The sequence below is a fragment of the Acanthopagrus latus genome, chromosome 9 (genome assembly GCF_904848185.1).
Source record: "Acanthopagrus latus isolate v.2019 chromosome 9, fAcaLat1.1, whole genome shotgun sequence".
Taxonomy (NCBI): Eukaryota; Metazoa; Chordata; class Actinopteri; order Spariformes; family Sparidae; genus Acanthopagrus; species Acanthopagrus latus.
Window position 1 is genome coordinate 10,033,362 of NC_051047.1, and position 24,565 is coordinate 10,057,926.

The window sequence follows — 24,565 nt, forward strand, 5'->3', positions numbered from 1 at the left end:
AGCGGAGTGAGAGCTTCGATTGTGCCGCGATCTGTCACCTTTTGTCCCTCTGTCGGCGTCTATGCTCATAACGAAACAAAGCAAACAAGGCCGTGGGTGTCTACTCAACACTTTTGGAGATGCCCTCATTCGCTTTGTTGCCTAGAGTTAGATAAGAAGATTGGTACCACACACATATCAGTATTCTAAAAATGAACCCTCTGAAAGCAGCCAGCTAACCTAGCTGAGCAGTAAGATTGAAGTCTCCTGTAACCTGTGAAGCTTCATTTCCTTTTCGTTTTTGTTTTATTTTTCAATCTGCAAGTGTACCAACCAGCAGCAACTGGGAAGGAACTGGTCTGAACCAAGAAATTGTTGATTTGTGAGCTTTACAGCCTGATTCCACCGCAGGTGAATCGGTGACGCGGGAGCTGGGGCTGCATGTGGCAGCTCTCCAACTCTATAAGTTCAGCCAGAAACACTGCAGCATGTTTCAGTCTCACCCGCTCTGCTCAGTTTAAAATATGCATCTGGTCTATTTTTGACGGAAGTGGCATCAAGCAACGCAAAGCCGGGCAGGAATTTAGGCACAGGAATGGCACAGTGCAGCAAGTCCGTTCTCAAAATAAAACACCCTGCGCAGACTTCAGATCATGAAAACAGACCCAAAAAAAGGAAGAAAAATAACCAAAATAACCAAATCTGACAATCTGGAGTCAACAAAATTTGTGCATGTAAAACTCTCAGCTGTCTCTTCTGACACACGTCCAGTCGCGATGTTGCCACATGCAAACGCAAAACCATAGAGTTGTGCCCAATACTGACCGGCTGGCAGTATCCCCCTGGTTCCAGTCTTCACAGCCTTTTTCACAGATGAGCTCCGGACAGTATCGAGTGAATCAGATCAGTACATTGGCCACATTGGCCTGTTCACACATGCAGCACACGATGAGATATCAAGTGTCAGACGTGTTTACATTTTCATATGTAGACAACTGTCTGCGCCCTTTCACACATGTGGCTCACTCTGACTAGGACAAAGGCGCTGGCAGGGTTAAGTACAGGGCAAATAATGCAGACGTTTGTGTTCAGAGTTACAGCGTACAGTGTGGCTCAAGTTTAATGTTAAATTTAAATGTTCAGCAGGAAGTGGCTTCCATGAAGGCGTACGAGGTATCAATCTTCTCTGTCTTCAGGCAAGACACAGAATAAGCTTATCAATTTCCTTTTTTTTTTCAATTTCCCTTACTAATGTCTTCATTTGTGTCTTGTTTTGTCTGTGAAGCCTCTATCATAGCGAGATGAGGGTTGATTTAAAAGAGTTTTGTCATCGCCTTGCGCTGTAAGATAATAAACTCTTTCCCTGATGAGTGTGTTTTTTTTTCCATTTAACATCAAATTTATACAGCAGCATCGGCTCTATTTCAGGAGCTGACTATTAGGGGGTAATTACTACATGTTAGATTATGTCATTTACTCGGGGAAGATGAGGAGTGGAGAATGAGTCACCTCCGTCAATTAATATGATATATGAGTCGATAAGGGATATGGGTGGGATATTTGCCACATCTCTGCAAGTCACAAGGTGATAATTTGAAATTCCCTTCAAGGCCTCCCATATTTTTAATGAAGCCGGCGATTAAAAAGTGGTGTTTCTTACACGTGTAATTATTTCTTTATTGATTCGTCAGCATCTTAGGGAATGGTTTCTCATGAAATATATCGCTGCTATGATAACCCGTCTCAATTGCAATCATGAGAGAAAATCATTACAGCAAAGACCCCCCCGGGGAACGTGCAAAATGGTATGTTGATGTGGGTGTCCAAGTGAGTATCTGTGCGCGACTGCTCGCCGTAGCGTTTGGCCTATTACAGAACATCCGTCCACACTGACACTTACTCTTGTCTAGTAGCAACAAGGAGGTACTTGATCTCATGTAGAGGCAGTGACTGATTACTCTCTTTCTCTCTCTTCTGCCATCCCTCCCTGCTCGTGTCTCCTCTCCTTCAGGCTGCGAGGACGGGGGGAAGATGAGACCTCCCAGCCCTCTGCTGATCCTGCTGTACTTCACGCTGTCCAAGAGCGTAAAGGTGGTCTCCAAGAGAGGCTCAGGTATTTAACACACTGTGTCTCTTCTCCTGTCTTGTGTGGCTTCCAATCTGCAGCCTGTGCATGCACCCACTGTTTATTGATATGTTTCAATAATCGGTCCATTTATGTGTCTGAGTGTGTTTGTTCTGCCAACTATGACTGGCTGACGCCACCACTGATGTAATTTGGAGGCTTCTGGTAAATTTCACTGACACAACAAAATCAAACTTAATCACTTTAGTGCTGATGTTTTATGAACCTCTGCCCGCTTAGTCTGGGTCTTAAATTACAATGATTGTCACCACTGAATTGAGTTTAGCCGATGAAAAATCTTTAATTATTGTTTGTTCTTGACGTTGTACTTTATGGCACAGTGAACAGCTCTTCCTGCAGGCTTCAGCTGCTGTCTGGTGTCTCAGCGGCATGTATGCCGGCGTCACATGCTTTAAAAAGTGTTGCTCAGAAAGACAATGTGCAGGTTATTGCGAAAGATGATGCCCTTCCCACTTATGCTTGAAAATGACTCACACAGAAAAACGAGAACAATGTTGGGCTATTTAGACATAAGTGTGGCATTTTTCGCCCGCGTCCCACGTGAGCGTGTGAATTAATGAAAAGATATACACTGTAACTCTTAGAATTAGCTTGACCTACTTCAATCTAGAGAGAGTGACAGCTACCAAACGATCCAATTGCTCAGTGACTGGGTCACAAAGGGTTACTGCGAAACTCATTTTGGCCCTAAATGCCAGCAAATTGAGCATCAATTGTGAACAAATGCAAAGGTCAAGAGAGAAAATGGAGAGCAAAAAGATTGAAGGTAGAAAACTTTTCATGACAGGAATACATATTGAGATTCAGGCAGTATGATAAAATGTGTGAATACAGATGGCCACTACAGTGAAAAACAAAGGCCTTTGGCGTTATAGTGCAATTTTTGCAGTCAGCTTTCGTATACTAGTTTAAGGCTGGTACCTCATTTAAAACAATACTTTTGTGCCTGTGTGTGTACATGCCGGATGTGTGTCTAGGTGTGTTTGCACGGCAGACATGAGTGAGCATGTCTGAAGATTTAAGGACTGACCTTTAGCTAAAGGTTTTATATTGAAGGAAGCGCACTCGCCAAACACCGCCTCAAAGAGCAGAAGGGTAACCGAATGATTAATGTGCTTCAACCGGCAGAGACGATGGGCAATGACACAGAAAACAGACACACTTAACAAACCACGTTATTGTGACTATGTTAATGAGACAGCTTTAGGAGCGTATAGTCAGCTTAAAGGCCTGGTGACACCAGAGAGTGGCACAACAAGATTCATCCATGTGTCCCGCTGAAATGCGTGATTTGCAACATAGCCTAGTGAGCAAGTTACGATTATTTGCTTTCAGTCATTGTTGCAAATTCATGCGTCGAAGGTCGCTAAAGTAGACAGCGACATGAAAAACTTGCATGGATTTTCCACTTATGGCGGCAATTATTGGTAATAAGTGATTTTCACCATTTCTGTGACCAGGCCTTTACTTAATGTCTTTCACTCGACCTCCAGCTGCAAATGAAATACTGGATGAGAGCAGGCCTGAGTTCTAGTGTGTTGCAAATCTTCTGAATGTCTGGACATGTACAACAGTAAGTGCCATCCCTGTTAAGGACTACAGGCCTACTAGTAGACAACTCTTTCAACTTAGACACCTGCTGTAAATAATCATTGCTTCAATTAGCTAAAATTATAGACAGACGATTTAGACACTGTAGGCTGAGGTCGTGTCAGTGAAAGCAGCTTGTTAGCCTGATAAGGCCCTTAAGACTGTTTAAAAAAAAGAATCAATGAAATACAATTGATCCAGCGTTTGAGTATCACATCATTTGTATCAAACTATGTTACAACAAAGTGTGTGATGGCTTTGGTGCTTTGTCTCATGGTTACAGAACACAGTGGCACAATAACAGAGACATTTACTGGAACTTTAACTTGATTCCTGTTCCACTATTGAGCTGTCCTTAATAAGTAATTGACTGCATTCACGTGTCTCATTAGGTGCTTGTATAATCAGAGCAGTGTCATGGTTTATGTAGGACTTTGAAAGCAAAGGTGTGCCGTCGCTTGTGTGCACGTGTGTGTTCTTACACACATCAAGCATGTGCCTATGCGCTCGTTCACAGATGTGATACGAGTGCCTGCGTGGCCGGTCCGTGGAGGATTTCCATATAGATTGGAGACAGGACAGCACATCAGATCAATCAAGTGGGTCCCTCTGGGTCCTTTGGTCAAATATCGATAGCATTTAAGTCAATATTACCCCCCAACTGAGGGGTCAAAGGTGATGGAGAGTCACAGGGTAGTTTGGCTATATAATGGCACTTTGAAAGGCCTCTCCGACTGCCTGAAAGATTATAAATGGAGGCCTGTGGAAGATCAGACAAGCGCACATTAAACTTGTAATCTGGGACATGGACACTGTCACTTTCCCTCTCTCTCTCTCTTTCTCTCTCCCCCACTCTCGCTCTCTCTTTCTTTAACACACACACACACACAGGGTTAAAAACTGATATCTATGGCCGCTGGTTGCAGCTTCATGGTACACAGTGGTAAAAAATTTCACAGTCATCATTCCATGGACATTTACTAGTCTTTCCAGAATTGAATTCTGCTGTGTTATTATTGTTTAGTGTTGTTAAAAATTATTTCAGCAAATAAAGGGTTTGTTTAATCCAGAAATACCCCTGTTTGCTTTCCTTAGCGGTCGCTGTGACTGATAATTATAAACATATTGTTATTAATAATGGTTTAATACTGTATATTGTGAAAGCGTGATATTTTCTTGTTTTGTACCGTGAAACGTCCACTTTCATGGGCATGTAAATGCCATTACAGTCTTTTTTTTTTTTTTTTTATCTTCTCTTGGAAAACGTGCAAATGTCAAGGCTAATTTGAGCTGAGTGTTTTGACATCTCCTCGGGTATCATGACTTCAGCGTCGACAGTAACACACACTGTTTTCATTCTGCCTTTGCTCATATCCTTCTCTCCTTTACTGGTCTCTGACGAATTGACCAGGAAGAAGGTGCGCTGTCTGTGTTAAAGATGAAATATGGTGGTACAGGAGATTAATTGCCTGATAAATTCCCTGGTGGGGGATTGTTTCGTGGTTCAAAGGTTTGGGATACTTGTCTTCATGTGCCGCTGGATGAAAGAGATGGAGCAGCTGGACTCTCATGACTGCTATCAAATTACCTTTAAATGAGCACCTCTGGCTTCATACATGCACTGAGGTCAAAGTCATTTGTAAGTAGTTATTCTGATTGTTGGGAAGGAAAAGAAAGTTTTTGGACGAAGAGAGATACCTTTGTTTAGATTCCTGCTATGATGAATTGTTTGTGGAGCGTTTGGTATCAGGTGGGACTGTGGTATTGTTTCTGTAGGATTGCAGGTTGGGTGGGGAATTTAACTGCACAACCTTGAATAGTTATGGGTGAGGGAACCACTACGAAGGCTTGATTAGCCCTCAGGAGACACTGGATAAAGCAGCTATGCAATCGATTTTCCCTCCTAATGTCCGGACGGGATTCCCAGAGTTTGTAGCACACCAAAATCCTATAATTAGTCAATGTGGAGCCATCCTGGGCCTGTATTACCTGGACTAATGAGTTTCCCAAAGGTGTGGAGGCTGTGTGTGTCTCTTATTTATTTTTTTTTCACCACACACACTGTGGTCATGGTTTTAATGACCAGTTGGATATTAATTGGGGCAGATTGCTGTTGTTGGTGTGGGATTTCTGTTGTGGACGCATACGAGCTGTTCATACACGGGTCGTGTTTGACCCACAACCTGCAGTGTGTACGCTCTGCTGCTACAAATGAGGGTTTTTACTCCAGGCACTCTGCTCAGTGTGTCCTCTCACCTCGGTGTGAATGTGCAGTGGCCATGCAAGGCCATGCTGACACTGCGTGAGATTCACTCCCAGGGACTCTGAGCAGGTTTCTGACAGAGACAAGCTGTCAGGGTCCATCCATCAGACCCCAATTGTCTCTGTCTTGGTCCAACCCAGCCCGGTTAGACCTGAGTGGACCTGTTCCAGCCTCTCCAAAGGAGATAAGCCCGTAAAGACCCGGACTTTAATCAGACAAGACAGGCACTCTTTAACCGGGGTCTCAGTCTGCTCACAAACCCAATTACCAGTTTGCAGCAGGCTTTAAGCCACACTGAAGAATGTTAAATATGGGTAAGAACCATCAGACAAACCACTAAACCTCGCGGTCTGCACATCCAAGCACAATGCAGTGTCAGACATTGTAAAGTCAGGCAGAATACTTTCAGTAAAAGGTGTCTCTAGGTATTGCTGAAAGGATAAATGGATTAGATCGGTCAAAAAATGAATCCATGACAGTTTAGATCAGACAGTTAGTCTTTTATCGACAACAGTTGTCAGCGTATATGTGATCGGTGACTTTTTTCCTCAATTACTGAGTCAATTGATTGATTCCCATTTTCATGGCTGCTGTAAGACAAAATAGAAAAATTGGAGACAAGACTGTTAACTGTGATAAAGTCACAAAGACATTGCATCGATTTATTAGTAAAATCATTCATTGTATGTATTACTGACCGATTAAAAACAATGGATTGATTGATATTGACTATACAGCAGTATTATTACAAACAGATAGGATTAAGAAAAAGCAAATGTTATTTTTCCAACCTTGCATTGAAAATTATAGCTGAGGGCATTTTAAGCATCATATGCTGCTGCTTTGTTTTGCCATTTAAGTGTCCTCATGGATGAAGCACTGGGAAGTGACCACCTCGTCACTACCTGTCTATCCTGGGGGGGAAAAAAAAAAGCTTCCACTCCTTTGTCCACTGTATGGATTTGGAGAAAGTTTGGGGAAAAAAAACAAAAAACTAAATTAGACACATCCTCCTCACACACCTGTCAGCTCTGCCCACTGGACTGAATCAGACTTTCAGCAGAGATCAGTCAAGAAAATGACCACTGTGTGAAGTTGGGGATGGACCGGCAATAGTAACCGTTCAACCGAATAAACTACTGTTCCTCTTTAGATCTGGGCCTTGGGCAGACAGATTTCCCTTAGTCTTCTCAAATACACTTGGTGTCATCCGAAGTAATATCCCCTGCTCAACTGTGCACCTTGCTTTTCGGGTTGAGTCCTGACTGTCATCAGGGCAGAGGCCGTGCTCAGCATGTTTTGTTCCCAATTACAAGTCAAAATGATATTATCCAGAGAGGGTTTGGAAGAAAGGGGTTCAGAACTTGATCAAAGCTCTGAAAAGTGGCCACTTGGAGCTGAAAAATATGAAAGGATGTGCTCTAAATTGGACTGTGCTTTGTCAGAGGCAAGAGACATTCTTGGAAACTAGTGGCAATTCAAGTTCCTCGTTTGATCCAGCGGCAAAAATCACACTCACAGCCCGATGGATTCAGATGGTCTTCAAGCGGAGGCATCAAAATATGTCACCACATTCCATCCTCTGAAATACACACAGAACTGTGAAGTCCCATTGGACTGTGGGGTCAGCCCATGGGGCTTTACACTGTGGAACCAATGCTATTTCAGTAATAGCCGTTAATTCTGCTTTGATGGCTGTGTGCTCAGTGGGGTGATATAGATTTTTTGTGCATTGTTAACCGAAGATTGTTATAGTCATGATACATGAGTGTCGCATGCCTTCATCCATCCTTCATGAAGATCTTAAATGAGTGAATACTTGAGTGAATACTAACACCACACACACACACACACACACACACACACACACACACACACACACACACACACTATTGTTTAGCCCACTTAGCTCGCACTTCTGTTGCCTTGAGAGTGCAGCCGGTGCATCATTTACTATGATACTTTTTTACTCACGCTACTTCCGCCAAGCATGGGAAGTATCACCCATAATCTTTTTCCCAGTTTCCACAGTTACCTCCCAAGGAAACTTGCAGATTAATAGAACGGGGGTGCCCTGTTTCACGATGGTCCCACATTTATTCTGGATAATGTTGCTCATCGGTTGCCTTCACTGAAAATTCTTTGGGCTTTCTTATTGTAGGCAAACTCACCGCTGACTCAGTGCACACACATGTTAAAGGGATGAGAGAAAAAAATCCATTGAAATAGCTTAATAAGAATTCCGATGAGACCAAATGATTATTGCTTTTCAGTTGGTCTTTTTGGCTCTCAACTCTTCACATGACCGTCAATTACGGCTCTGGCCAGTGTCACAAAATCACACAACCCAGCGCTGTTCGCAAGGCTCTTGAATTATCTCTCTCGTGTCCCATTGTCACCACCGGTGTTTGGCTGCAATTCTGCACAATTACATCTTCAAAATGCCTCGGTGCCATGTGGCCAAAGGCTGCCTGCCACACGTTGAGTCATTTTGTGCCGAAAGCAGAGAGCATCATTGGATGTTTAAGATCTGGTCAGATCAGAAAATCCCTGTTTCATGTCTTTAACTTAGTCAGTACATGATTAAAGCGTACCAACCTAGCAAGCTACATTAATCAATCAGTCACATTTAGCTAGCAAGCTCGTTAGCTCACCAACTAAACCCAATTAGGAGGCGTTTTAACACAGCTACACCACACAGATTTATGACAGCCCATCCCAGAATTGTATAAAGTTTGTGATACTGTGGTGTGTTTGATAGTTTGTCATACCTTTGAGAAACTTTCATCATTTCCCAACCTTTTTCAGGCAACAAAGTGTTTCTCGATGGTTCGCCGTGTACAGAAAGACGAGCACCGTGCCGCGGCTCGCACTACCTGCCAATCAATCAGTGTCATTTGGTCAAAGGTTGAGCGTAGTGGATCATCCCGAGAGTGGTCCACAGCTCCCAGTGTGTGTTGTCTTTGGCCCAAGTCGCATTGCCAAGATATAAACGGACAACAGCTGCAACTCTGCACCATCACAGCTTGCTCTGCCTCTGCTGTCCCACACGGAGACAAAAAAAAAATAAAAAAATGCTGCATGACCACTTTGTCCATTTATACACTCGAAATGTCATGAGAGAGCCAGACAATACACATCAGTAGACACATCCAAGGCCTGCTGACCGGTCTGTTAGCTGGAATAATGGCTTTTAAACACAGCCTGCAGGGATGAGTGAACATGCTGCAGTGGAAAACAACACTCTGCACTCAGCTCAAGTACAAGATCGGCAGCCTTGCTATGTCTTTCACTTATCACAGCGGAGGCACTATCTTACAGTAAATATGTGGAGTGCTTGAGTTGTTACAATTGCCTTTAATGGGATTATTGACTCCGCATTAAAGGCGCAATGTAAATAAAAGGAATGCCTGCATAAAACTGGAACCTGCTTACACTGTGAAATTGATGTGTTTTACTTTAATACAAGGAACGCTAGAAACATCTGATCTGTGTTTTTGTTTTTTTGTTTTTTTTACATGTGTTTAAATTTGGAATGGCTGTGAAAATGGCAAAGAAATGTCAGTTGAAAAACAAAATTCAGAATTCTTAATTTGTTTCACTTTTTATTTTTGTTAAACTCAAACTGGAGCAACGTATGTAAATTGAGACTATAGACTGGGCCTTTTTAAAGATAAGCACTGTTGTATAATAATTCTCAACCAATGTCAGACAGAAAGTTTAATCGTAACAACAGATAAGACTCGGGGCTGCAGACAGTGGTACCAGCTGTGACTGCCGGTCTAATGTAGCGTGGCGTCCCAAAAGCCACCGCAGTCAGCTTGCTGTCTACATACCCTGACATGACGGGGCATTGCTACCCAATGATCCCAGCAGGAGATGTCAGGCATGTATGCGTGTGTGTGTGTGTGTGTGTGTGTGTGTGTGTGTGTGTGTGCACGTGGGTATGTGCCGTGCGATTCTATTCATCTGAAAACGTCTCCGTCTGTGACTTGTGATAGCCCAACCTTGGCCTCTTGCTGTTTCTGTGAGCGGGGATAAAAACGATACAGCCCATATTCTAGATGACTCTGCAAAGTCCCGCTCCAAATCCCTGATAAGAGCCTGTCATGGATAACTGTAAATCTGACGTGGCCCCCGAGGCAGTGTGGGGGATGAAGTCCACGCGGCTGACGCTGGAATAACCTCATGATGAGTGCGAGGACAGGAACACAAAATCCAGTCAGTCAGTCATTTAATTTATTTGTCAAGGCGCGCCCCTATCGTTTCATAAATCATACTTGTGCAATTTCACTGGCGCTTGAAAACTGAAATGTGCCTCACTATACATGTTGTCTGTCAAGCAGATGGGCTAAATGACCTACACAAATAAGATGTAGTGAGACCTTGTCTCTACTTGTCATGCCTGTCTCACAGATCGAGGCTTCCAGATTCGCGTGCAGGAAAGACGCGTAATAGTTTATTGACAGATCAACTGTCCTCATTGACACACCAATACACAAATATATGACTGCAGCCGCTTTCAAGTTAAAGGATTGATCGCCCCGAACCTTTCACTTGGCATGTCTAAAATGATGCTACCATCCAAGAGTAGTTTCAGTATCCGTCTTTTCTCTCTCTCTCTCTCTCTCTCTCTGCATCACCGTGCTAAGACTATATAACCCGCCGCTCATTAACAATGCTGCCCTCGTCCTCGGTGCCCGTTTTCTTGACGTGAGCCGCGAAGCAGGAATGTCTAATTTAGGATGTATAGATGATAAATATAGAATATGGCCAGCTGTATCAACCCACAAGACATCAATAAGCGAACGGGCCAACCATAGCATAAATACACATCGGTTATCCTGCTGTTTCTGCCCCTGTGATACACACATTCGCTTCTCTTAAACATGCCTACGCGCACCTTAGTGTGAAGTCACATGACAGAGAAACAACCACTGGATGTGTTATATACGCTGGACAGTTTTGTTCATTCTTCCCCGTTGGCTCACAGCACACACAAATGCGCTACGCAGGCTGCCCTGGCCTGGTCAATACCCCTCTCTCTAAATGATGAGGAATGGCCTGCGCTGCAGTAACACTGTGCTGGGAGATTGATCACATGCAGACTACTGGAGATTAAATGGCTTTCTTGTGGCGAGCCAGACTGCCTCTGGATGGTGCATTGTGTAGATAGGAAGCTGCTTTTTTTTTCCTCTCTCTTTTCTTTTCTTTTTTTTTTTTCCTCGCTCACTTCACAACAGCTGCACAGCCCTAGGATAGGCCAGCATATGCGGGCAATCAAGCTATAATGCATTGATTTTTATAGGACGGTGAACTGTAGGGTTGTGTTTTATGGTTTTGTTTGCGAAAGAACAAGGAAGTTGCTGATTACATCATCTGTCAAAGATTTATATTATTGGTTTGCGCCTCTGCTGTAAGCCATCAGTGCCTGGAAGTGTGGAGGCAAGAGGTTCTCAAGTGTTTTCAGTGCTACACACTCACATTAAGAGTTAGACTTCTGTCTAGGGTTACACTTCAGAAAACCACACGACGGTAAGTCGTTTTTGTACAGCAGGTCTTCAAATCCCCAAGAACGGTTTCCATTTAAAGACCGTCATTGCCTGAGATATTACTCCCTCCACTTAATGTATTCTCAGGGAAATAGCATGTGTGTGTGTGTGTTTATGTGTGTTTGTGTATGATGGGTGCGACGTGCGGAGGAGGGAGGGCGTCTAAGGCAAACAGATGATAAGAGCACCGTGCGCGCTGGCTTTCACTGATAATGAAGCAATATTGTGGGGGATCCTTCATGTTACAGGCACAAGTAAATGTAATGTAATTATCAGCATATGCGCTAATGTTCGAGTGTGTGTGTGTGTTTATGTTTAAGCGACCGCATTTATATATACTACTGAGACAGACTGCCAGGAAATTAAATGTCAGTAGATGAGGAGAAGTGCCACTAGATGCTTTTATAGACATCAAGGCAATTTAGTCCACATTAACTGGTTGTGATGCGGCAGCAAGGTGAGAGCTCCACCCGTAAGTGATGTGATATCTACTTTTCCTTGAGTGTCTGTCACATGCTGGCACAGTGATCCTCATACAGCTCCCGTGCGCATTGCTGAACTTTACGTGGCGCGTTCCAAGTTCCCAAGTAGAGTTTTCTCCAGCATCGGTATATCACAGAAGAGGTGTTCAGGATATGTACAGAATATATCACCCAAAGAAGGAGTTTTTAACTGGGTATAAAACAGCTTAATTTTAATAATAGTAAAGTTTTATGTTGGACTTGCTGAGGAGTTATACGTTGCTGTCCTTTTACCTTCAATATCATTATTAGTATGAAGACATACTACCCCTTTAAAAGGTTATTGATTTTAGCTTTCTTAATAAAATGATTATTAACGAGCGAAGGGGATCTTGTAGCTGTAGGATAACATGTAAAGCAGGTGTATTGACAACACATAAGCATCTGTACTTTGTCAAGTGCCGATGCTTTGGGATTGTAGGTCAAGGTTATTTTCTACGTATTAATATTGGGTTTGACTCATTCTTTACTGTATGAACAGCACTGTTTTAACTATGTGTCTGGCAAAGAACTATATCCAAGTCAAAATGCAGTAGATGAGAAGTCTAAGAGCATAAGAACACCTAAGTAGAGTAAAAGTTCCCTAAAAATTGTACTTTAGTGCACCACTCGAGTAAATGTACTTAGTCACCTTCAGCCATGACATACAGTATTGGTATTTATTGACATGACGAAGAGGTGTAATATTTGTTGGCACTTGGCGTGTGGAGGTGTGTTTGATTGCGCGCTGACAGTGATGACTTCAGACGCCGTTGGAGAACCCAGAGGTTACACCGCAGGCAACCAAACTACAAAGACCAGCACGCTAGAAAACCCCTTCAGGCCATTTAAACTACAATTATCCTCAGTCCTCTGCCATCTCCGTCTGTCAAAGTGATACGCCCTCAGTCGCTGTTGTTAGACCTTCAGAAGCGCAGAGCTGCAAGCGCTGCACAGAGGAATAAACACTCACACACACACGTCCCCGGTGTTTGTGTGTTTCTAGCTACCATCCCTCATTAAGCAAAAACTTACAAAAAAAAAAAAAGTTATCTCCATGCTGAGAGTGTGGGGGAGGAATCTGAGTGCGTCTCCAAATGCTAATGAGAGGAGCCTGCTTCAACAGACTGCTTTGTCTTCGTGTGTGCGCGCGTGTGCGTGTGTGTGTGGTGTGTGTGTGCGTTCGTCCCCGCGTGTTTGTGCGCGCGTCTGTGTGTTAGCGTGGCTCCCTCGCTCTTTTTTTCTGCAAAGGTAGGGCAAAATCTGAGCACAGTTATTTTTACATATCATTAGTAGCCCAGTGCAGCCCCATCACCCTGACAACTTCATCCCTTCCTTTCCCTTCTGCTTATCACCATAACAACTAATCTACCGTAAATAGTGCTGCCTCCCTGTCTGCCTCCGTCTCTCCCTCTCTCTGTTTCTCTCTACATCACTCTTTATTCCCTTCGATCTTTCTCCGCGTTCCTCGCTCTCTTTTCCACCCCTCTCGTTGCCACAGCACCTCCCTCGTTCCCTCCGCTGGCGCCGGTTTCTTCCACTCCCGTCTGCTCGGAGTTCATTTCTCTGTGCCACTGCAGATGTGGGTGGTTCTGGTGACTGCACGGTAACCTTTCTGCCGCTTCACGTTGTCAAGTGCCCCGGCTCGGATGGCGATCGATGGGAAAAGGCAGCGATAACAAGTTATCCAGCAAACTCCCCCGATTCCGTATCGATTTGAAACTTTTCTAAATAAAGGGAGCTCACTGCTGGGCTCATACATATGGATATAAACTTCATGATTTTTACATCTGATTAAGTGGAGGTGTGTCGTCAGAGGATCGAGCGTTCCCTGTGCCTTTGTCTTCGACCTAAACGTGTTATTGACGGTGATCCCGGCCTGACAACTTGATTGGCCTACTACGCTCCAGGATTAACTTGCCAGCCTGGCAAGCTTTTACAATCAAAGGTCAAGCCAATGGTCTGTTTGGCTGAGTAGCTCTGGGATTGACTTAACAGCCTGATGTGCTAATGCAGAGTTATCCCAAGGTTGAGCTGCATAGCAAGGACACACATGCTGCTCTGCGGCCCATGTAGATCCACAATCTTCAAAGAGGCGCAGGGCATTTATAAAGGTGACAACGAGCACTCGCCTTTGTTGAGAAAAACCTCTCCCTCAGTCAAATCCATCTCATATTTTAATTCTTTTCTCTGCCTCCATTGTTCCAATAACTCTCTCTCTCTTCTAATCATAGCATGAAATCGCTAATTATCCTGGTTTATTCTGTCGCCCCCCCCACCCCCCTTTTCCTGACTCAATCTTTTCATCAGCTGCATATGAGAGGTCACCTTTGCTCTTTTTTCTTTCACTTTCTCTCTCCAAAAGCTCAAGGGAAGTCCTCCTGGATCCCCTCTTACATAACTGCCACCCCCTCACTCTCCTGGATAAGTGTGTGTGTAACACAAGTTTTCGAGGTGGTGGGAATATTGATATCATCGGCGCTCACAAAATATTAGGTTTATCCCACCGGTGGACGGCTGCTCTGGAGATCAACATCTCCGCAGATTACGGTGCTGGGATTGTTTGTTTCGAGATTGACTGGCAACCATAGGGACAGCCCCTGAAGAACGCAAACGGGAGAGAAAAGACACATGAATGGCGTTTTAGAGCGTAGCACTTGAAATGTCACTCGAAAAGACATTATTTGAAGGCGGCTCTTATGCCACGCATATCGAAATTCCTATAGCGTCCGTTCTTCTAGCTGGTTCCCATACACATGCCTCGGCGGCTCGCTGGATGTGATGTTGTAGCGCGTGACGTCGGGCCTCTTTTGAAGCTGAAATGCCTTTTCTGCTCTCTCTCTCTCTCTCGGTCTCTCTGCCTTCATTAAGAGGTTGTCTTAAGCTACCCAGCTTAACGCTATTTACATTTTCATTATTCTGCCGTTACCGGGAAGAAATGGCATGAAATCCAGCAGTGTTCAGGACATTAGACAAGCTTCATTCTCACAGCAAATGGATTTACATAAATAAGGAGGCTGATACATGGAAGCGGCGAGAGAGAGAGAGAGAGAGAGAGAGAGAGAGAGAGAGAGAGAGAGAGAGAGAGAGAGAGAGAGAGAGACAGCAAAGGAGATGAGGCAACAAAAGATGGGAGGCTGAGCGAAAGGAGGGGAGAACCTCTATAATGGATGGAGAGGACGCGTTGCGATGCAGAGGCAGGAGGAGCGGGTGTGGGGGGGTGATAAAGTGGTAAATGAGAGGGGATTGAGTCGGGTTCTCCGGCTGTATAAAGTGGGCTCTGAGGGACTGACAGAGGTCCTCTGATCCACCGCATGTGATCAATAAAGTACTGGGTTCCCTCATTACTGAAACAGACCTTGTGTTTACCATACAATGGACTAGCGGGATCCAACTCCGCTCATGTGTATTTGTCACCCTGGGTGTGTGTTTGCATCAGGATATCTTAGTTTTAGCCCCTGCGCGATTTTCTTCTCTTTGCGTCTTCTATTACTGTTGCGTGTCGTCAGTTCACACACTCTTCTACCAGCGTTCACTCTTATTTTACTCTAAATGAACTGTCTCCGGGTTCAGTTTGTATTGATTGAATCAGGGCTGCAGCTACCGATCATTTTCGTTTGGGTTTCTTGATCAGTCGTTTGGTTAAATGGTGAAAAGGTGTCTCTCCCAGATTCCCAGAGCCCAGCGTACTGTGTTCACGTTTGTCAGTCTAAAACCCAAAGTTTTTAAATTTAATAAGACATAAGTGCAAGACAGTCTTCATGTCAGAGAAGCTGGAATCCAAAACAAATATTTGCCCAAGAAATTGGTGAAAGACTTAACACACATTTCTGCATTTATAAACGACGGGAACTTCAAACTTCAAAACTAAGATAAATCCTGAGTCTGAAAAAGAGAAGAGGAAAAAGATAAAGAAACATCTGTTTGTTTGAATGAAAACATATTTGACGGATTTCAAAGTTCTGTCACATGTGCTTTCTTTCTAACTATGAAAAAGAAGTTCTAAGGTCAAGTAAAAAGAACTTGGGCTCATAAGTTTTTAATTTTGAATTAACTGAAACAGATAAAACGTGTGTATTTATGTGGAGCTGATGAGAAAAGATCCATAAATTCAATAAACTACGGATCTCCCTGTTATTACAACTTCCTGGATAGAGTCCGAGAGAGTGGAGGGAAGTCAGCACACGTTAAAACACATCGTGAGTAAAACTTCAAAACGTGACCTGGTCTGTGAACACTTTCTGTCATAGAGTCATTGAGATTTTCATTTGCAATAGTGATTTTTTTTTTTTTTTTTTTTTTTAACAAAGAAGACAACAACTCCCATGGTCCCTCTCTACTTAGAACCTTTTGATTTGATTGAGAAACAAGTAATGGCAGAAATTGCGTACTGTGCGTTTAAATAATTAATCAATAACGTTGCTGATACATTTTCTATCGATTGATTGATAGACTCATTGTTACTGCTCTAGATTTAATGCATTCTCATTGGCTTACAGGGTTTAGTGAACATTTTAATAAATGTGAACATCAGACGGTGTGTGTGTGTGCGCGTGAATGTCTGTCTTTCTGTCTTAGTCCCATAGTTCCTTTAGCATGCTAATGATAGATTAGCCTCGGAGGCTTCCTCAAGCCTCATCGAGCTTCCTCTGGGAATCTCAGCCACTGCTCCCTTTCAACCCCTCTCAGTTCACACATCCCCAACCGCTCTGACCTCGAGACCTTCTCTTCACACCAGGAATAAAGACCCAGCAATAACAGGAAAGGACTCAGGCCCCCCCCCCTCCCCCTTTCCCCCCTTGTTGTGTTTTTCTCCATTCAAATTTCCCAAGGAATTCTCTTTTTTAAAAAACCTTTTGAGGCTCTCTCGAGCACCGGGTCCGTGTTTGTGCGGCGGGTGAACTCGCGACCTGCGAGCCCACGGCCCTCTCAGCAGTCCGGAGCGAGGGAGACTTTCAAAAGAACAGAGAGAGACTCAGTGAACACATCAGAAACAGCTCATTTCCTCCTCAAAGAGTGCTCAGTTCAGCCAGCTGCTCCATACTGCTGTCTCCTCGTAACATATGCTATATGGCGATGTAATGAAGAACTGTCATTGTAATGGGGAATGTAGCTGTTGGAAGAGTCTCATTTTCTATTCTTCATTTAAAATGCAGCAATTTTAATACGGTCCTATGAGTCCTTCCAGTGAGAAATTAGTGCCTTCAACATGATTTACCAGGAATAAAAAAAAAAAACAACATGACTGCAAGATTTCCCACCTTCACACGTACACCACCTGTCTGTTTGTCTAAATCAGGACTGACATTGTGTCTTTTTGAACCCTGATGTTAGATTTTTTTTAAATCTGAGGAGAGAGACGTAAATCGTAATGAAAAGCGAACGCGACTAGAACTCAAGGGCTTTCACTGTAATAGACACATCACCTCCTCTAATGAAAGGTAAACAGCGCAAACACACAGACACGAGGCGAACCGTTTGTGTGCACAAGAGCTGAGTCCACAGGCTCTGCATCCACTCTCCAAACTTTGCTTTGCTTTGAGGGGGTCAAAGGTCGCCCTCTTTACACACTGGAAGATTGAGATGAGAGCACTGCTGCCCGCGTCCCTTCTCCCAGGCCAGATTTAAAATCAGAGATTGCGAGCTTCTGTTTCCTGATTTCTGCAGCTAACTATATCTCCTGAGTCTGTTTCAATCTTGGAATTCGATTAACCCATCCCTGTTTTAGCTCTGATTTCATCCCAAAACACACTAATCAAGTTAACAGAGCGATTCAGCTCGCCCATCGTAGCTTTCTGTGACTGTTGAGTTGATCCTGATCTACTATGCTGTTCTTTTAGCAGGACATACGCCTGATGATGCCATCCATCATATAGCTGAAGTACTCTCCAGTGTGCACACACACACGCAAATGCACACAAATTTGTGAGTGTCAGAGGAGACGCTCTCATCAACCCCTTCCGTATAGCTCGTCACCATTGCCTGGGCGAATGGGTGTGAGAGTGGAGCTTGATGTTGTAGGTGACACGGTGAAGGACACCTCCTTTCCACGCGATGCACACCACCCCGAGCGAGAGAGCCCTCGTATCCCTGATCATGTATTCAGTCCACTCGTGTGTCCCTCTCCATCCGCTGCACTTGTAGGTTTCATTCATCAATAATTGAACCCAGAGGTTTCAACCAAATTAGCTGAATTATTTTGAAGTAGCCGGGCGCCTGCTTTCCGCTAATGGGATGGTGCTTTCAGGCAGATGTTTTATTGAGAAGGGGGAGGTTTTAATTCACTTTAAATTTTTGATAAGTGGTGTTATACATAGATTATAGGCAAACCGATTTCCCTCCTCTAATGAGTGGGGAGAGCTGTTTGAGCGACCTCGCACAACAAACGCAGAATGCTCGCGAGCTTAAGTACATCCCCCCTGCTTCCCATAGAATGGGAAATTTCTGTTTCATCAAGACTGGGGGAGACAGTAATGACCATAATTGCCTGCCACGGCTCGCTCACATCCACAGCTCAATAAGCTACCGGTTGTGTCTGCTTCCCTCTAGTGAATCCTGACTTTCTCTTGTTCTTTCCCCCTTCTGATTCACTCCGCCTGCCTTTTTTTTTTCTCCAAATTGTTGATTTAGGGTCCAGCCACGGTTTCCATCTTATCCCACCCTGAGGAGTCTTTGCACAGTGACCTTCAAGTTGCTTCCCAACCTTCCACCTCGAGCCAGTATCTTCAGCTCTTTCAGCACATGCAGTATATATAAAGCTTCTCTGCCCTCCGTCCTCCTCCTGTCCAGCACATATCTCTCCTCTGCAGTCCTAACAATATCTCGAAGCCTCCCGCCCTCCCCTGTGATGTCCACTTTAACATCCGGCTCCCCCACCTCACCACCAGCCCGACTGCTCCGCGAGCCCTGGTGCATCACTGGCATGGCTGAGTGAGGCACAGCTGTTGCGGAGCCGGGCAGAGCGGGTACGGGCACCGGTCCCGTCTTGCCGGCAGCTGGATTAGCAGTGCATCCATTAGCATCTGAACTCCTGTAATGTGACAATATGACAGGGATTATGCCATCTGAGGGAGAGTGGCACGAGCCGGCAGGGAGAGAGGGGCATGCAGGGAAGTGGGGGTAAAATGCAGAAGTGGGTGGCAGGCAGGTGGGAAGGTGTGTGTGTACCGCAGGATTATCGGATGCTGAGTAGAGGAAAGGGGTGTTAGAGGAGCGAACGGCCCGAAAGTTGCAGAGTGGACAGAAAAATAAGAGATTGGGTGGGAGAGGAAACAGGATTATGCAGAGCAGGGAAGAATGCTGAATTAATGAAAGGAAAACAATTGAATTTGTGCACATGTAGGAAGAAAAGGTATTGTCGGTAAAATGTGTTCACAAACTCCTGCAGATTTCAATTTTAAATACCTTCTCGGCGAGAGACCCATCTTGTAGGTTTTTCCCAAAGACAGCCACAAGAAAGGAAGGAGATTTAACAAGGACACGTAAAGATTTATGCGTGCGCGTCGACACACACATTCAGATCAGGGCTGCAACTTATTTCTTCATCGACTGACGTGCCGATTATTTTCCCACTGAATCTTTTGTTGTACTAAAAGTAGAAAAAAAACAAAAAACAGTCACAATTATCCTGGTGCCAGAGTACACGTCATTCCTGTTTCCAAAAGTTATTGCATATACTATTAAGTAAAAGCAAAAAAAAGCTTCTTTTTTTTAATAATAGACACAGCTGGGAGTATGGGTTTTAGATTAATTAAATTAAATAATTCTATAATAATTACATATCTTTGGGATTCTGCCGCTGTGGTTTGTTTCACACAGAGGTGCCCAAAATTTAAATTTGATGGCCAAAAGAAAACACCTGATCCCAAGTTCCCTGTATTGACTGACTTCCTGCTTAAAATGAAATTTTGCCTGCCAAGGTGTATCTCACAAAAGAACAACAGCATGAACATAATTAGAATTAATCGATAAATTGATTTTGATTTGCTAAAAACCTCTGGCGGTGCTCCCCTCCGGGCAGCCCTGGTTTAGGAGACCTTTGAGTGTGACTGTGTGTTTTTAGTGTTTAAATGCAGCTTCATTGCACATCACAAAATTGCACAGCAGAATGGATATAAAAAAAAATGTGTTAAAAATGGCCTCCTGGCATGCTCCTAATGTCGTATCTGCTTCGTGCTGCATTTAAAGACGGAAGGGTAGTGAGAGTGGAAGCTTTGATGGTCCTCCTGAGATCTGGAGCTACATCTCCAAACGCTTGTAACGTGACGTGGATGCCTTTGTCTTCAGCTGCTCTCTCTGTCCTTGTGGTATTTCTCCTGAATATTATTCTTCTTCATTCTTGGAGAACCTTTTAGTTGAAATAACTCTCACCACTGTCATTTTCCCAAACTTTCACCGTTTAAAAGTTCTCGTTTATCCGTCTTGAATGTAAAATCCTTGGATCCCAGCCCCGTCATTTTCAAACGCTTCCTTGTCTAGCCCTGGTGATGTGCCTCCTCATGCAACCGGACGGGTTTAATCTTTTGTTGTTTGTGTTATCCATTCATCTCCAGCAAGTGGGTTTTTTAAAAGCGGGCCGGTAATGCAGACAAATCCCCTCCACCAAGCCTTTGTTTATACAACATCTTTCACACAAGAAGTGCAATCTAAACCGCTTCACGAGAACACTTATTAAAGCAGGTTAGGACATAAAACAGAAGCACAGATTAGGCGACTCAATGCAGATTTCAAAGGGCGGTATCTGGACAAACACAGGATGACGGGCCAATACATATAAAAACAAATCAAGAAACAAATAAGAGTTGTGTGTTATTGTGACGTTCAGAGGAAACAAACTCATAAAAGATAAGAAATGTTGTTAATCAGCCGGTTATTCAGTGAAACAAAACAGGAGCAATTTATGATTCAGAGTGGAGTCATTTGCTTTCCGAGGACGTAAAAACTGCTCTAACTTGGTGTGATTTACGTAATTATGCTAATGCTAATCTTAACAGTAGTCTTCTGGGAGGCTCTGCGGTGTAAGGAGCGTAGATACTAACAGCTGCCTCTGCACGCATCTGAGTCTGGGTCCAGGGATGACTACAAGGTCAAGTTATCAGTGCATATTAGAAATATATTAAAGGTATGATGGATATTGACTATGCACAAGAGAAGTCGATGATCCTCTTTATTATCACATCAGCAGGAGGGGGAAAAAAGGGAGCAAGAAATAGATGTAGATGGTTTGGATGTATAAACTTCCATTCCGAGAGGAACAGAGAGAGTTGGAAAATGAAGGGAGAGGGCTTAGATTTAGCTGAACCACAGTCTATTATACACCTGGACTGAAAAAGGAGAGTCGTGTTCGACAGATAAAGAGAGTGAAGGGTCTGACAGGCAGTTATACCTTCTTTAGCCTCCCGTGCCTCTTCAACATCTTCTCCCCTGAAGGGAACCGATCACCACTGACCTCCCCGACAGGACCTGCCTTCAGCCGCCGCCGTTGCCAAATCTGCTGCTGGCCTCCTTGTCCTCAGTTAAGTGGCAGGGATTGACTTCGGACTTCGAACGGCCCACAAAGGTGCTGCGTTTCGCTGGTGTGCTCAAACCTACCTCGAGTACAAAGAAGAGATGAGGCGCCATTCAGCTCAGTCTCTGGACCAACCAGGTTCTTCACACATCCTGTTTTTGCCGTTTTTTCCATCTCAGTTTCATCGGGAGGTATTCTGACACTCCGAGCCTACCTCTGCCTACTGTCACCTTGTTCAACTGACTAAGTGGCTATACTGAAGCATGTGTCTAATGACTGACTCATGCATTCCCTGTGAGAAAGACACACTGTGCATGAGATGTAAGCAGGAAGAAGGACAGGGCACATGCGAGAGACAGAGCACTAAACTAATTACTGCTGTCAATCACCTACATGCATTTGCTTAAAGTAATTAAAAACAGTGTTAATTAAATAAGGATCGGTCATTGGCAGCTCATTGGTTATTGTAGCCCCTGTGTATCTCGGGGCCAGACATTAGCCCTTTGTCCTTCACTGCTAATCTTCTCAAACAAGTATAGTTCTGCTACTGTAGTCGACCATTTAACAGCCTCTCAGAGAGAAAGATGACCGAAAATCTTCTGTCAATACCAACGGACACTCCTCTCTCCCACAGAAAACACTGCTCCTGAAACGCCTCGTCAGTAGGTTCGCCTTTAATTCTCTCACTTCTTGACATCATTACGTCACCATGTCACACATTTGTGTAATTTATGCCTATATTTGCAGTAGAAGTGAAACTTTAAAGAGCCGACTGGAGGTACAAGAGAGGTGCTGGCTCAGGCATGTGTGAACTGACCAATGAGAGCACGCTGTATTCGGGAGGCGGGGCCTTGAAGAGACAGTAGCTAAAAAAGAGCATGTCAAACTGAGCAGAAAGTATTAGAAAATGGAAAAGGGTTTTTTTCAGCATTAAAGAGTGTAGATCAATTCCAGTGGTAACCCAAAAAGCAATGATGTACCTGAAATTAAGCATAATATGCCTCCTTTAAATCACTCTGCTGGTTGGTTTTACTGATGCAAGGTCTGTTTTTATGCACGCTTCAGGCACATTAGCGCCCAAGTCCTTTCAGTTATGTATTTATTACATGTATATTTGAAAATATATGTTTTTCATTTTCATCCTTTTAGTCTTCAGACCCAACTGACACAAGTTGCCTGACAGCAATATACTGTTTACCTGGTATACTGTGGTATGAAAATATCTGATTATTATACTGTGCACATTTGCTGATCAACAGTATTCAGCTATATAAATTCTAATGTAAAAATACTATTTCAAGTTTATATCAGGTCATGATATTGTGTGAAATTGTTATGAAGCGCTTTTTTCAACCAAAGAACCTTCTGTTTTAATAATAATATAATATAATAATTATTAATTCAAAGTAATAATTGTGTATGACTATTATTTCGGTATTTGGAGATGGTTATCGTACTTTCAACGTCTCGCACTGAGACCTCACTTGAGTCATTTCAGGCTTTTTTCAGCTCATTTCCATCCATACCAGCACTCCTCAAAACCTGTAGACGTCCATGAGTAAAATCAGCAGAGTTCTCCTTCAACATAAAGACAAGTGCAGCACAAGGTAACAATCAGACACATCTCATTCTCCTTATGAAGAGCTCTCTGTGTCTTATCACTCCATTATCTTTTGTTCAAGGAAAATAAAATTAGTCTAATGCATGAAATGCCGTGAATGAGACAGTTCTAAGTTGATTTTTTTTTTTTCATCTTATGGTTTAGAAAAAAAGAATTAACAGCCACAGCAATAATCAGAGCAGACGCCTTCCTACTTATATTCTTCAATTTCCATTCATCCCCAATGCATGGTTGAAATATTTCAACAAACCAAACAGCACGTTTGCGAATGGGGATGTTAGCTTTTAATGCTCGAGCGCTGTGGGGCTCAGAAATGGGCAGCAGATGAAATTGATGAAAAAAAAAAAATCATTGGAGGATTCAGTGGGAGAGAGGTTCAACATCCCTCATGCTCGCATGGTGATCAATTAAAGAAGCATTTCACTGCTCGCAAGTTGATCCTTGCAGTAGGAGGACATCGATATTTTTGTAATTGGAGCAACTTGACCAGAGGAAATAGAGAAAAGGGGTTGTGGCATCCCCTTTTTGCTCAAAAGGTGGAAAACCTTCAACGTCCGCGGTGCAATGCGTCACATCGGATCGTGGATCGTACTTAACCAGCACTTGTCGTACAGTTTGATTCGATTTTTCGGCTTCCACTTTTACAAAGCAGGAACAACAACAGGGCGGTGTCTCTTCTGGCTCTTTCTCTACTGCAGCTAGACAGGATGCTAAATTATGTTTCAGAGGACATGCAGTGTGGTAACAGAATCTTGGTTTAAAGTTGGCATTTGGTGGAGACTCCTTTGCTCTATCCAAGAGAGAAAAGGGTCAGTGGATGCAGACGTAAAAAATACAGAGGAACATTATAGTATAGTATGGAAGTTGAGCCCTAAAACTCGTCGGATGACACTCTTTTTTTCATTGTTTTGTGAATTTTTGCTGTCAAAACAGTGGGCTGCAGGTGAAATGCAGAGAAGTCGGTTCCCAGCATTTCGCTGGTTGAAAGTTGCAAAGTTCCTGTTTAAGGCTTGAACTGCAAAATCAGTTTTAGAATCCATCACTGGTGCAGTCTGGGAGAGAAGAACTGAGGGCACGCTTCTTTATTCGTCTGATAACTCTCTAACTTCCTGCTGTTTTCCAGCAGTGATCCGGCTCCCTCTCCTTCTGTAGATTTTCCTTTCTTGCCTCAGTAAAACCTTATGGGACATTTACATAATGGACACCTATGCAGAATTATAAAACACCAGCCACGTTATATATTCTGCGTCTGAGAAAATTGCCTGCGATTCTTGCAATAAAGAGACCTAAAGTTCTTAGCCACAGATATCTGTGTCAGGCCAAGCCCAAGATAACCACCTGCTCAATCCTTCATCCATCCACTGCCTCACCCCCAGAGCGACCCCAGTAGGAGCTCGCAGCCGTTG

The 24,565-nt window shown here is 43.7% G+C and overlaps 1 protein-coding gene across 6 annotated transcripts in view; it reads left to right on the forward strand.

The window, feature by feature from the left end:
* The window catches only part of il1rapl1a (interleukin 1 receptor accessory protein-like 1a), a 183,513-nt gene that overhangs the window by 23,975 nt on the left and 134,973 nt on the right, over positions 1-24,565 (forward strand). For all 6 annotated transcript variants that reach the window (XM_037110610.1, XM_037110611.1, XM_037110608.1 and 3 more), the window contains exon 2: positions 1,991-2,092. In XM_037110610.1, the coding sequence (XP_036966505.1) occupies positions 2,011-2,092 (82 nt within the window). In that variant the 5' untranslated portion in view covers positions 1,991-2,010. The remainder of the gene's footprint in view (positions 1-1,990; positions 2,093-24,565) is intronic.